The 12,803-nt window shown below is 29.6% G+C and overlaps 1 protein-coding gene across 1 annotated transcript in view; it reads right to left on the reverse strand.

Annotated features, from left to right (window-relative positions):
• Nucleotides 1-1,383: 1,383 nt before the first annotated feature.
• lqf (epsin homolog lqf) overlaps nt 1,384-12,803 on the reverse strand; it is a 37,176-nt gene continuing 25,756 nt past the window's right edge. Inside the window, 6 exon segments of the mRNA XM_065506522.1 lie at nt 1,384-1,838; nt 10,542-11,295; nt 11,414-11,420; nt 11,881-12,010; nt 12,088-12,359; nt 12,426-12,528. Coding sequence (XP_065362594.1) covers nt 1,776-1,838; nt 10,542-11,295; nt 11,414-11,420; nt 11,881-12,010; nt 12,088-12,359; nt 12,426-12,528 — 1,329 coding nt within the window. The 3' untranslated portion in view covers nt 1,384-1,775.

Raw genomic sequence — 12,803 nt, forward strand, 5'->3', positions numbered from 1 at the left:
TGATATATATTTCAAAGACCTTTGCAACGATGTATATAATACCATAGTAAGTTGGACCTACCAATGGGTCAAAATGGAAAAAATATTTTTTAACCCGAATTTTTTTTTTTCACAAAAAAAAATATTTAAAAAACCAAAATTTTTTTTTTAAATTTTAAAATAACAATTCGTTCACCTAAAAATATTTAAAATTTGTATTTTACAGTATAATTTGGTGAAGGGTATATAAGATTCGACACAGCCGAATATAGCTCTCTTGTTTTTTTATTCAAAATCGTTTTTTTACATAACTCAAATACACCTCCCTAAAAAATTATGTTGACGAATTACAGATTTACAATAATTAAAAAAAAAGCCGTAACTCATTTCAAAAATAGTTTGAAAGAAAAATCGCTAACTCATTAAAAAGTTGGATGCATATTTTTTGGATTTCAGATTCTGTAGGAAGAAACAAATCAGCTCCCATAAATGTGGAAATTCAGATGCGTAATTGATTTTGGATTGAACACACGCTGCGAAAACCCCAAACTACCACAAGGTAGTCGTCGTATCGGAAGGCCAGCATACACATGAATGCGCCAAGTTATGATGGAATTATCCAAAATAAGTTTACAATGGAAATCGCTTTTGCACCGAATCATTACTTGCGAAGGCTAAGAGATCGTATGTGAAGCCCGGCCAATCAACACCAAAGCCAAATATCCATGGCGCTAAGGTAATTCTCTGTATTTGGTGGGAGCAATATTATGAGCTGCTGAAAAATGATTCGTTTGAAGCGAGCATTGGCCGAAAAATGACCAGAATATGCTGTCAGACATGAAACCGTAATATACATGTAAACAACTATTTAGAAAGAAGTGGTAGGGAGGTTTTGCCTCACAAGCATTATAGTCCAGACTGTGACCCGTCCGAATACTATTTGTTTCGATGGATGCAGAACACTCTCTCTGGGATATGCTTCACTTTGGAACAGAGTATCCGATATTGGCTTGATTCGTTCTTGGCCTCAAAAGATGAGCAGTTATTTTGGCTCGGTATCCATATGTTGCCAGAAATATGGGACAAGGTCATAGCTAGCAATGGCCAATAGTTTGTGTAAATCGCATTTTAAAGTCATAAACCCAATAACTTTAGGTTAAAGTGGGGGTTAGGATATAAAACTCTTAAATGTTTTTCTTTAAATGGACTGATAAAATTGTTAACTTAAAGAATCAAATGCATATATTTAACGAAAAATTTTATTTCAATGATACCTATTCATTAGGGATTGGTAATTGAAAATCAGATCATAGCTGTATTCCATTCAATACCTTAGATGTGCTAAAAACACAATGAAATGCTTTCCTATTCCATATTTCCCCTGTTAAAATAAATTCATGGGAATTTTACTTTTTTTAAGCATTTTTTTTTTCATATTTATTACAATTATAATACTTAAAGATTAAAAAAGAATTAATTTATAATCGTTTTTTTATCATCATCATTATCATCCTTGTTTTAATCTACATTTACATAAAAAATATTATTGAATTAATTTTTGTGTTTCTTTTTAATCTTTTTCTTTTAATAATTTATTTATAGGCATTTATGTGTGTGTATAAGTGTGTATATAAATTAATTTCCAAAAATTTAAAACATGTTGATTTTTGTTGTTATTGTAATTAATTTGTTCAACTAGGAAAAATTATATATAATTTATCGACTTAATTTTAAAAAAAATAATAAACAAAATTATAGTATGTATAAATATTTTGAATTATCGCTTCTTTTGTTGTTTATGACAAAAATGGATTCGATGCTGTTGCTTCCGGTTTCATCCAAGGCATGTTATTGTTGTTCTGAAAAATAGAATTAAAAAGAAAAAATAAAATTAAATTAGAAAGAGAAAGAGAAATAAACTACATATAGTAAAAGAAGAACAAAAAATATAAATATAGCATGCAAATTTTGTGTTTAAAAAAAAAAAAAAAAAAAAAAAATAGATATTAATTTGTAGTTGAAAGATTATTAACTACTAAACCAATCATATGCATAAATACTAATTCTCTACTATAACTACTATTATTAAGAAAAAAAGATTTTGCTAAACTACATTCGGGTTAGTATGGGTTTAAAACAAATATGTTAGAGCAAATATTTACATATAAAGAAGAAGTTATAGTTAAATTTAAGATTTTTATAAGTTTTACCCAGTTTATTTAAGCGTCCAAGCTTCCATTGTTGGCTACAAGATATAAAATTGCAATTGTATATTAAATATTAGCATTACATTCATAAGGATCAGCATTAGTTGTATTAAATATATTTAGCTTTTTATTTTTCTATTTTAAATTAAATTTATTTTATGTTTTTTTATATTAGCTGCTGCAGTAACAAGAACAACTTAAAAGTAATCAATCAATATCACTTTACACAAGCAGGCGCAAGCGATTAATAAAAAACACTTCACTTTTTCAAAAACCTATACAACAAAATGTATTATACAACTTGTATGATACAAGAGTTAACATTTTTTATATTTAATTTCCTATTTATTTCTATATTAAATTTAAAAACTCTCAAATAATTAAAAAAAAAATCTTTAAAAACTATTCATGGATGATATTTTAAACGGCTTCCTTACTGGCGATTTTATTCGAATTTAGGAAGGCATTTAGAATGAATTGTAAAATACTATTGCTTAAGAAGTCATGAAAATGTCATACACTTTGAACTACATCCAATTTTTCTTTTTTTCTGGGATATAATTTATTTGTTTATCCATGAAATAAAACTTCTCAAAATTTGATGATTGTTTGATATACTAATTACGGCAGAATTCAAGAAAAAGAATATTAATGGTAAATATTGATATTTTCACAGCACGAAAAAACCTATGCATATAAAATATAAAGGGTACTCATTTAAACGCTTAAGTTTCCCATTCGTTCAATTGTGCAAATTTGAGCGACGTGTTTCATAAACCCACTTTTGTGCTAGTTTATACCAAGGCGAATTTATTGTACAGGTGGCGTTGATATTACAACAAGTACAACATAGCAAAAACAACATTGTGTTTTATTGTTGCTTGAGGGGCAAATGTGTCAAAACAAAATATGTCAAACAATCAAAAATTTGTGAAAACAAACAAAAGTAATAAATTTAGTAAAAAATAAAAAAGTAATTAATCCTTGTTATAGCATTTTTAAAATGGTTTGCTGTGCAAAATAAGAGAACTCCAAGGCGGACAGCTCCAAAGAGGATGTGCCTAAGCCTGCGAAACGCAATGTGGTCCGAGCAAACTAGAGCTTGTCGGGAGAAGTCCAGACAGCAAATTTTGCTCCACTTAAGCAGGCGGTCATCACTTGGAATGCGAAAGAAGCTACCGTTTCCCGGTTTTTGTTTTTTTGCATATGCAGCAATTGTTGATTTTATTTTATTTTCACAAAAATAAATTTCAAATAATTTAATTTTGAAAGTAACATTTTTTTGAAATTGAAAATGTAAACAAAAAACAACTTTTGACATAAAACAAATTCGCCTGTATACAACTTTTGACAAGTCGACCCCAAGGCGAAGAAAAAAAAAGTAGATCAGCTGTGCTGTTAACGCCACCTGTAAAATAAATTCGCCTTGGTTTATACATTAAATTTCTCTCTATTTGATAAAAATGTCAAATAAAAATAAATTCAACAAAAGCTTTTAAAAAAAAGTTTTCCAAATTGTTTAAATTTAAATTCTAGAAATGTTGAATGAAAATTAAATCTTTGGAACAAACGATGGTACACATAGTTTGGAAGAATTTGTCTATGTTCTAGCTGTTGGTTAATGTTTCCATACACAATGCCATTCAATCCAATCATTCTGTTAGAAAGATACACAATTTTCACATGCACAAAAAGTAAACAAAAGCAGCTGATTCATCAATTGCACAATAAATTCAAGTTTGCGAGTCGAAATTGTCGCACAAACTTATCGGAGTTGTGCAAACGAATTTCCATACATTTTTTGACAGTTCATTTGCGAGAGTGTAAAAATGCACAGATTGCTCAGTTTGCGAGGCTTTTAATTAAGCGTTTACATGAGGACCCTTATAAAGTTTAAAGTTGTATTTTTTTCTGGAATTTTATTCATGTGTTTATTGTGTAAAAGTGTAAACAAAAAATCAGAGTGTAATTTTCCATTTTTTTGAAATGAATACCCTTAAGGTTTAACTTTCGAACATTGGAAAGTATAAATAGTTCATAAGTTTAGAATAAATTAAAGCATTAGAGGTTTGTTTTTTCTTGGAAAAAAGTACCGAAATTTTTAAGGTGCGGTCAGACTTGGCCAGGCATATATTGTAGAAATGGGCAAACTTAATACTAATAACTAGACAAAAAATCATAACAGATCATTTACAAATATTCCAAAACAAGTAACAGTTTATATTGCATTTTCCTTATATATAGCCTGGAACAGATAATGGGGATTTCTTAATAACTCGTCAATTTTCCAACTGATTTCTCTTTTTTTATTGGTGGACATAAAAATGCGGGATTTTGAACGCGGTTTTTGTTTTTAATAATTTCTACGTAATTTTATTCTCACTTAGTTATTGAACATTATAGCGTAAACAACAAACCTTGCTTCGAAAATGTCGAATTTTGTACCAACAAAACTTCGTTAATTGAATAAGAGTTCCGCTGAATCACACCGATTGCTCACCAAGGATTATGGTGAATCGGTTTAAACGTGCGAGAGTTGGTTTGTGCGGTTGAGAAGTTGTGAAGACAAAGATCGCCCAGACCAGCCAAAAATTTTTGAAGACTTAGAATTGGAGCGATCATTGGCCGAAAAACGCCCATAATTTGAAACCGTAATATTCCATCATGACAACGCTCTGCCACATGTTACAATACATTTTAGAAATGATTTAGAATGAAGTGGTTGGCCTCACCCGCTTTATAGTCCGAGTACTATTTGTTTCGATCGATGCAGAACGCTATCTCTGGGATACGCTTCACTTTGAAACAGAGTGCCCTATATTGGCTTGATTCGTTTTTTGCCTCAAAACATAAGCAGTTTCTTTTGGCTCGAAATCCATATGTTGCCAGAAAAATGGTAAAAGGTCATAGCTAACAATGACCAATACTTTGAATAAATTTATATTGTACAAATGTTTCAAAATAAAAGCTAAAAATTTAAAAAAAATCCCGTTTAAGTCATACACCCAATATATTTTTATAAAAATTACGATACCGTTGTAAGTACTGACTAAAAAAATCCCAAATAAAAGTGAGCAGAAACATTAAAATTATCTTTATGTTGTTAATAAATTCCGTCGCCACATGAAAACAAAACTTTAGAGCTCTGAAACAATATATTAACTATATTATTATCACTGAAGACCTAGGCCAAGGAGTTGTGCTACTTCAATTGGATTCGTCCATAAATCAACTGAAAGTAGTTCAGATGGGTTGCATACATACTGGGCAGAAGTTGAAGCCGGCACAATTAGTCCTAGTTCAGTAAACAACAAATTGGTTGAAAATTTAATTTAAATTCAAAAGTTTATAAATCTCATTGAAACATTTAATAAAATATCTTTTACTTTTGGAAATAACTTTTAAATACATTTAATTTGGTATCTAAATTAATCTGCAAAACTGAATATATTATGGAAAAGAATACGTTATTAATTAATGTCGTTTAAATCTGTCAGGAGCAGTAATCTAAAGGGACCTGCTAATATCCCTATGCTCTCCTCGCACATAACTAAGTTTGAAGGAATTTGTTGGCAGCCCTTCGCCAAGGTACTTCTGGTCATTATGTTGCGTAGAACCAGTGTTCGAGCAATTCGGTTAAGACTGTGCTTTAAAGCCTTTTTCAATATTGAAACAATTTTAAGCCAACCTCTATCTGACAAGCTTTATCTAAGTGAAGTCTAAAGAGTACAAAAATTTATCTTTTTCGATATTGAAACAATGTCGAAGTTCAGAAATAGGCTCACAGATGCAGGCTTGGAGCCTATTTCTGAACTTAGTTTTAAGCTATGGACAAATGGCTTCGTAGAAAGGTTACTCTCGATTAGGAACATTTATGGGGAGACATATTTATCTTAAAAAGAGGGGTCTAGACAAATCATACAAATGCTATGGCTAAGAGTTGGTTGTAAAATCTTTATAGAGCAGTTTGGAATCAGAATTTCTCTCAGTCCCTTTGATTACTGTTGCATAATTCATGCTGAAGTATCAGCTATTAAAAGAACGACAAAATCGTGACAAATCATTAGACAGTGTAATTTATATGCGTGCATAGACGCGTGGAGCATTAGCATTGCACTGCACATGCTGCATAAAGTTGAGATTGAATCTTTCTATTACATCTTACTTGTTTGTTATAAGAAAGATTGGTCGTACTAACCTGTTCAACGAACATTTACTAAAAATATAGGATTTTTTCTAAGTTAATTGGTTGTTTCATTTAGAAATATGTATTATATAATCAGGAGAATAAAATTTCGTGAAAATAATGATTTAAAATCTAACCATTTCTCAAATGCCAATTGTTTGAGTATGATTTGATAAACATTTCAAAATAATGGTGATCTCAACAAAAAAAAAATAAGTCTATTATCTGTATGTAAAATACAGTGGTTGGCAAGACAATGGAAACTTTTCCAAATATTCCATATGTAGCCCAAAATTTAAAATATTTTTTTAAAATAAAATTTTTTTTTTTAGTATTTTACTTGTATAGTTTTATTTATATAAATTAACTGAAAAACAAACAACATAATTAATTATATTCTGAAAAAAGGGAACAAAATTAAAAATATTCACTATTTCGCTACTGACAAAACAATGGAAACTTTTAAACTTCTGCAAGAAAGAAGTGTAAAACGAAAATAATATTTAAAAGAACGATGTAAAAAGCAGAGCTGTAAATGAATCACTCATTTTTGAATTAATTCGCGAATCATTCACACAAAAAAATGAATTGAGAGAATTTGAGTCAATTCAAATGAATTTGGTAAAAATGAATTGCAATTCGTTTCCAATTCAAATGAATTGAATTGATTTTGAATTAATTCAAATGAATTTGGTAAAAATGAATTGCTATTCGTTTCCAATTCAAATGAATTGAATTGATTTTGAATTAATTCAATTCATTTACAATTCATTTGAATTGAATTGATTTTGAATTAATTCAAACGAATTAGAAAAAAATTAGCAATTCATTTCCAACTCCGACGCGAAATTCGCAGCATATTTAGCAGATTCTTCAATGTCATTAAGTATGCAGTATAATTAATCGACGGTAAAAAAGTCTTCCTTTAAATATAATGCGCCGTTACCATCGTCAGCTGGTGTTGAAAGATTATTTTCGTACGCCTCTTTGTGCATTTCTTTCAGATGATAATTTTGAAAAGCTATTGTTGTTAAGGTGAATGATGCATTCTAATTAAATCTAATAAATATTAGCAAAAAGTTAGTTGTTGGGTGGTCGTGGGTCACAAAATTTCAAAAATTATTAATTGCTTCTTGAATATTACATATATGTTTTGTCGTTCAGCGTATTTCAAAATAAAAATCAGTTCTTCTTGAAGAAATAAACTCCAAACACCATGTTTTTATTGATCAGGCGCGTATACAGGACAAGGCTTTTCAATCTTTCTACTGGATATTTTCATTTTGGTAGGAGAAATCTTTCATTCCCCCTAGATATCTGCTCTTGAATTTGATTGATTGCAACTCATTTTTGAATCATTCATTTGAATTGCTAATTCTTTTTTCTAATTCATTTGAATTAATTCAAAATCAATTCAATTCAAATGAATTGTAAATGAATTGCAATTCATTTTTACAAATTCATTTGAATTGGAAATGAATTGAAATTCATTTCTGCCTAATTCGTTTGAATTGATTCAAATTTCATTCAATTCATTTTTTCAATTCAATGAATTAATTCAAAATTTAGCTAATTCATAATGAATTAAAATCAAAAAAGAATGATTCATTTACAGCTCTGGTAAAAAGCATCCTGTTTACAGTTATTTTATTTTTAAATTCTGGTAATTTTTCACAATTTCTTTTTCTAAGTTTTTCGCATACTTGCTTTTTTTCAAAGTTAACGAAAATAGCTAAAGTTAAGATTTGTGAAGACTTAAAAAATAAAATAATTAACGATTTTAAAGCTGGTTTAAAACAAAAAAGTATCTGTGACAAATATTCAATAAATAAGTCAGCAGTTTCAAAAATTATAAAGAAATTTCGTGAGACCGGTTCTGTAAAAACTCAACATTTAGGTGGAAGACCTCGTAAGACTACTCCTAGACAAGATAATTTAATAGCGAGAGAGTTCAAGAAATTCCCAAAAATAACTCCTCGAGAGGTTGTTAATAGCCTAAAATTAGAAATAAGTACCCGAACAGTTAGTCGCAGGGCAAATGAGGCTGGTCTTGGTTGCTATCGTCCTGAGAAAAAACCACTCATTTCTAAAAAGAACCGTTCTGCTCGTTTACAATTTGCCAGGGATAATTTAAAATGGTCGATACAGAAATGGAATACTGTCCTCTTTTCCGACGAATCCAAATACAATTTAAGAGGCAGTGATGGGAGAACATTTGTAAGACGACCAAAGGGAAAAAGATTATATCCAAAGTACATAAATAAGACTGTAATGTTTGGCGGTGGCAATATTATGGTATGGGGATATTTTTCAGGGCAAAGTATGGGCCCAATTCATATATATATACAGAACCATATTAAACGATGTTATGTATCCATACGCTGAGGAAAATATGCCCCTAGTTTGGAGATTCCAATACGACAACGACCCGAAACACACCTCTAGGTTTGTAACCGAGTGGTTACAATCCAACGAGGTACGTGTTTTGAAGTGGCCTGCCCAATCGCCAGATCTCAATCCCATAGAAAATCTATGGGAAATTGTAGATCGTAAAATAAGGACCCAAAATTACACCAGGAAGGAAGATTTATCGGAGGCGGTTATAAGGGAATGGCAAAATATTTCAAAGGAGACCATTGTCTCTTTAATTGGTTCAATGCATCGTCGATGTGTAGCAGTTATAAAAAATTAGGGATACCCAACAAAATATTGAGTTATTGCAAAGTTTATACCACATTTGTTAAAATAATACCTAAGTTTCCATTCTTTTGTCAATGCCGTAATAAAGAAATCTTTTAATTTTGTTTTCTCATTTTTAGAATTTAACTTGTTTTTTGTTAAATTAAGTTAATAAAAGTATACAAATAAAATACTACATAAATGTTAAAAATTTTTAAAAAAATATTTCAGATTTTAGGCCACTAATGAAATATTTGGAAAAGTTTCCATTGTTTTGTCAACCACTGTATGTATCTTTATTCTTAAATTGAAATAAATAATAATTATAAATTTGTTGTATTCAAAAATTTGTATTTGCATTTTTTATTTTAACCCTTATCCTGTAGTCACGGGTCTAAATCGTCCAAACAGTTTTTAATGCAAATAATTATTCGGGATGTAATAAATTTATTTATATTTTTGCACGAGTGTGAAAATATACTCAAAAATAGTGTCATTTGCATTTAATTTTTTAAGTACAAGATAAAGCATAAAATATAAACTTGGGAAAAACAACATTGTATCATTTTCGTTTCCATTCCATTGTTTGAACATTCACTTTGATAGTTTAATTTTCATAAATTTGTATCACCTTTCTTGCTATTATTTGCTTTGCCACCTAAGCTTTATTCTCCTAGGAAATTATAAGCCATTCAGATATGTGATGGACATCGATTTTGAAAATTTCGCTTTGTGTGATTAAAATTAAAATTTGTTAACTAAATTATTTTAAACAACTTGATATTTGACATACATATGGATGGACTGTATTTACGAATCATACTTGAAATGGAATGAAATTCATCTCTCTTTTTTAATTCCAAAATTATTCTTGAATCGAAATTCGTTAAATTTTCGTTACCAGGGAAAGTTTTTTAAGCTTTTTGTTTGAAAAGTTAAAAGAAAAACTGCTGAATTTTGCATAATTATGCATATTTCGCACTTAGACTATATCGCGTTTAAAGAAAATATTGACTTGAAATTCAAATGTGAAATTCAAAACTCTGTTTAGGTTTGCGAAAATTTTAAGAATTATATTTTGTATCAACTGAAAACAAAGTAATTTTGTATGACTTTCTGTTTATTAGAAATGTGCAAATGCACACGCTCAAAATCTTACTAACGTCAATAAACATTCTAATAGATAAAGTTCACAAAAATGTTTGTTTAAAATGTTCATATTTTCGTATAAGAAAATTAGCAATAATAAATCAATTACAAATTTAAATATAAAGAAAAGTATAATATACAAACAAACAAACAAAACAACAACTTATAATAACAATTAAATAGAAATAATAACAAATTCACTAGCAAACATTATCTCATCAACAACAACAACAAAACAAAGTAGGAAAAAATTGCAAGTAGAAAGTAAGAAAAAATAATAAATTTTTTTTAAGTAAATAACAAAAATCGTTGTTTGTATGTAGTAGGTAGTAAGTACTCACTTCCAATTTGCACTGAGCAGTAGTAGTAGTAGTAGGATTGAAGTCATTATTGGAATCATAGAAACCGTAATTGAATAGATTTGAAGCTGAGCTTGATTTATTATTCAATGGCATTATGGTTACTCCAGGAGTGGAAGCCAGGGATGCCGATAGGACATGACTGTAGTTGGGACCAGATGATTTTGGAGCCGTGGTGGCGGCGTTGCCTAAATTCGAAGACGACGACGTCATGTTTGATGAATTGTTATTGTTGTTGGTTTTGTTGTAGTATTGGTTATTGTTGTAGTTGTTATTGTAATTATTATTGATATTGACGGTATCTTGAGGTGTTATGGGCGTTAAGGGTGGTGCATATGATGGAGCGAATGATTGAAATGGGGGCGATAATTGTTGTTGTATAGGAGAAGAAGGTGGTGATTTTGTATTCATTGATAGATTATTATTAACAATTTCCACATGGGGATACAAAGAGGGATAGGATATATTTTTAGTAGTTTGTGTATAAAACACATCTGAAGCATCTAGAAAACTATCGTCTTCATTTAAAGAGTCACTGCGTAAATTGTCCATGGTATGGGACGATGTAAAATTATATATAGAATTTTTAGGGACAGATGGCGGCGGTGGAGCATTTTCCGCCGTCTCAATTTGAAAGATGCTAGTGAAAGCATCATAATCACTTTTTGAATGTTTCATGGTTGTGGAAAATGTTGAATTGTTAGAATAATTCATATTGCTGCTGCTGCCACTGCCACTATTAAAGCCACCACCGAAAGGTGGTAGTGGTTGGCTTAGATTACTATTGTTATTTGTATTGAAATTTAAAGTAGTTGGTCTTAAAGGAGCAGTCTGGTTTGGAGGGGTATTAAAACTTAGCAACTTTTAACATATCATATGTAGACAAGATTGACGACAACAAAATAAAATTCATGCAGAAATAATTAAACAATAAAATGCACAGGGTAAAGATGAATAATTATGTAGAGATATATATATATATAGAGATAGAGAGAGACGGATTAATGTTTCGCAAAAAGTTTTGTAGAGTTTTTATAAAAAAAAAGTGTAAAAAAGGGGGAAAATAAATTAAAAAAATAAATCATTATAAAAGGTAAAGAAAACAAATAACAAATAAATAAGTTTTAAAAGAACTAAGAAATGTATAGTATATAAAAAAGAAAATAAGACATAAGAAATAAGAAATAAATAAAGTAGAATGCCTAACATTTTCAACACCATTGTAATACAATTCTGTTCTTAACTGATTTTGTTCTTTTCTTTTTTTTTTGTTTTTGTTTAATTTGTATGCTTAATAGCAATTTGGCCATTTCCCTTACACATATTTTTAAATTAAATTAACTAAAGCTTACCTGAGAAGCTGGTACATTTGTATTGTTAACAGGTGCCCATGGATCTTGATTGATGGTCATTTGAAAACTTTGTTGTTTTAATTGATTTATGGACGGCACCTTTGTTAGCGGAAAAATAAATAAAATATTAGTTGTTTAGAATGTTTTAAAAATAGAAATATTAATGTAAAACATACTGCTGGTTGCTGTTGTTGGAATAGATTTGTTTTTGGTGGTATTACTGTATCACTAAATGGATTGTAAGCTGCTGCATTGGCTGCTGTAGTTTGCGGTACGGCAGGTTTTATTAAATTATCTAAATTAACCAAACCCGAATTTTCACCCAAAAATGACTGCGGATCTTTGAGCGGTTTCTTAGCTGTTGCTCCAGTTGAATTTGTAGTAATAGTTGTAGTAGATATAAGCGCATTCGTTGACGATAATGGATCTAAATCATCAAGAAGTAGTGCTGCAAAGTAAGTTATAATAAAAATTTTATTCAGAAATTTAATATTTATAAATTGTTTCTTCTTACCATTATTATTGCTGATATTTGTTGTGGAATCATTAGTTAATAAATCACCAGTCTTATTACGATTCGTTATTATATCAAATTCATCCATATCAGGCGAAGGTTTCTGGAAATTGAAGAATATTTGAAATTAAAAATGTTTAAATACAAATTTGAGATGTTGAATTTTCTTTCGATATATAGTATTTCTAAAATCGTTGCAGTTAAAGTATTTAAGAACACATAGAATTTTGTAGACTCTGTAGTCAAAATGTCCGCACAGGAGTTTTCGAAACTGTTTTTAAAAAGTAGAAATATGTATCTCAGGCTAGACTTGTATCGCAATAAGGCGATACAAGTCATTTGAGTTTCCCTTACTCCTAATTTGTTCTAAGACACAAC

Source organism: Calliphora vicina, chromosome 3 (assembly GCF_958450345.1).
Source record: "Calliphora vicina chromosome 3, idCalVici1.1, whole genome shotgun sequence".
Taxonomy (NCBI): Eukaryota; Metazoa; Arthropoda; class Insecta; order Diptera; family Calliphoridae; genus Calliphora; species Calliphora vicina.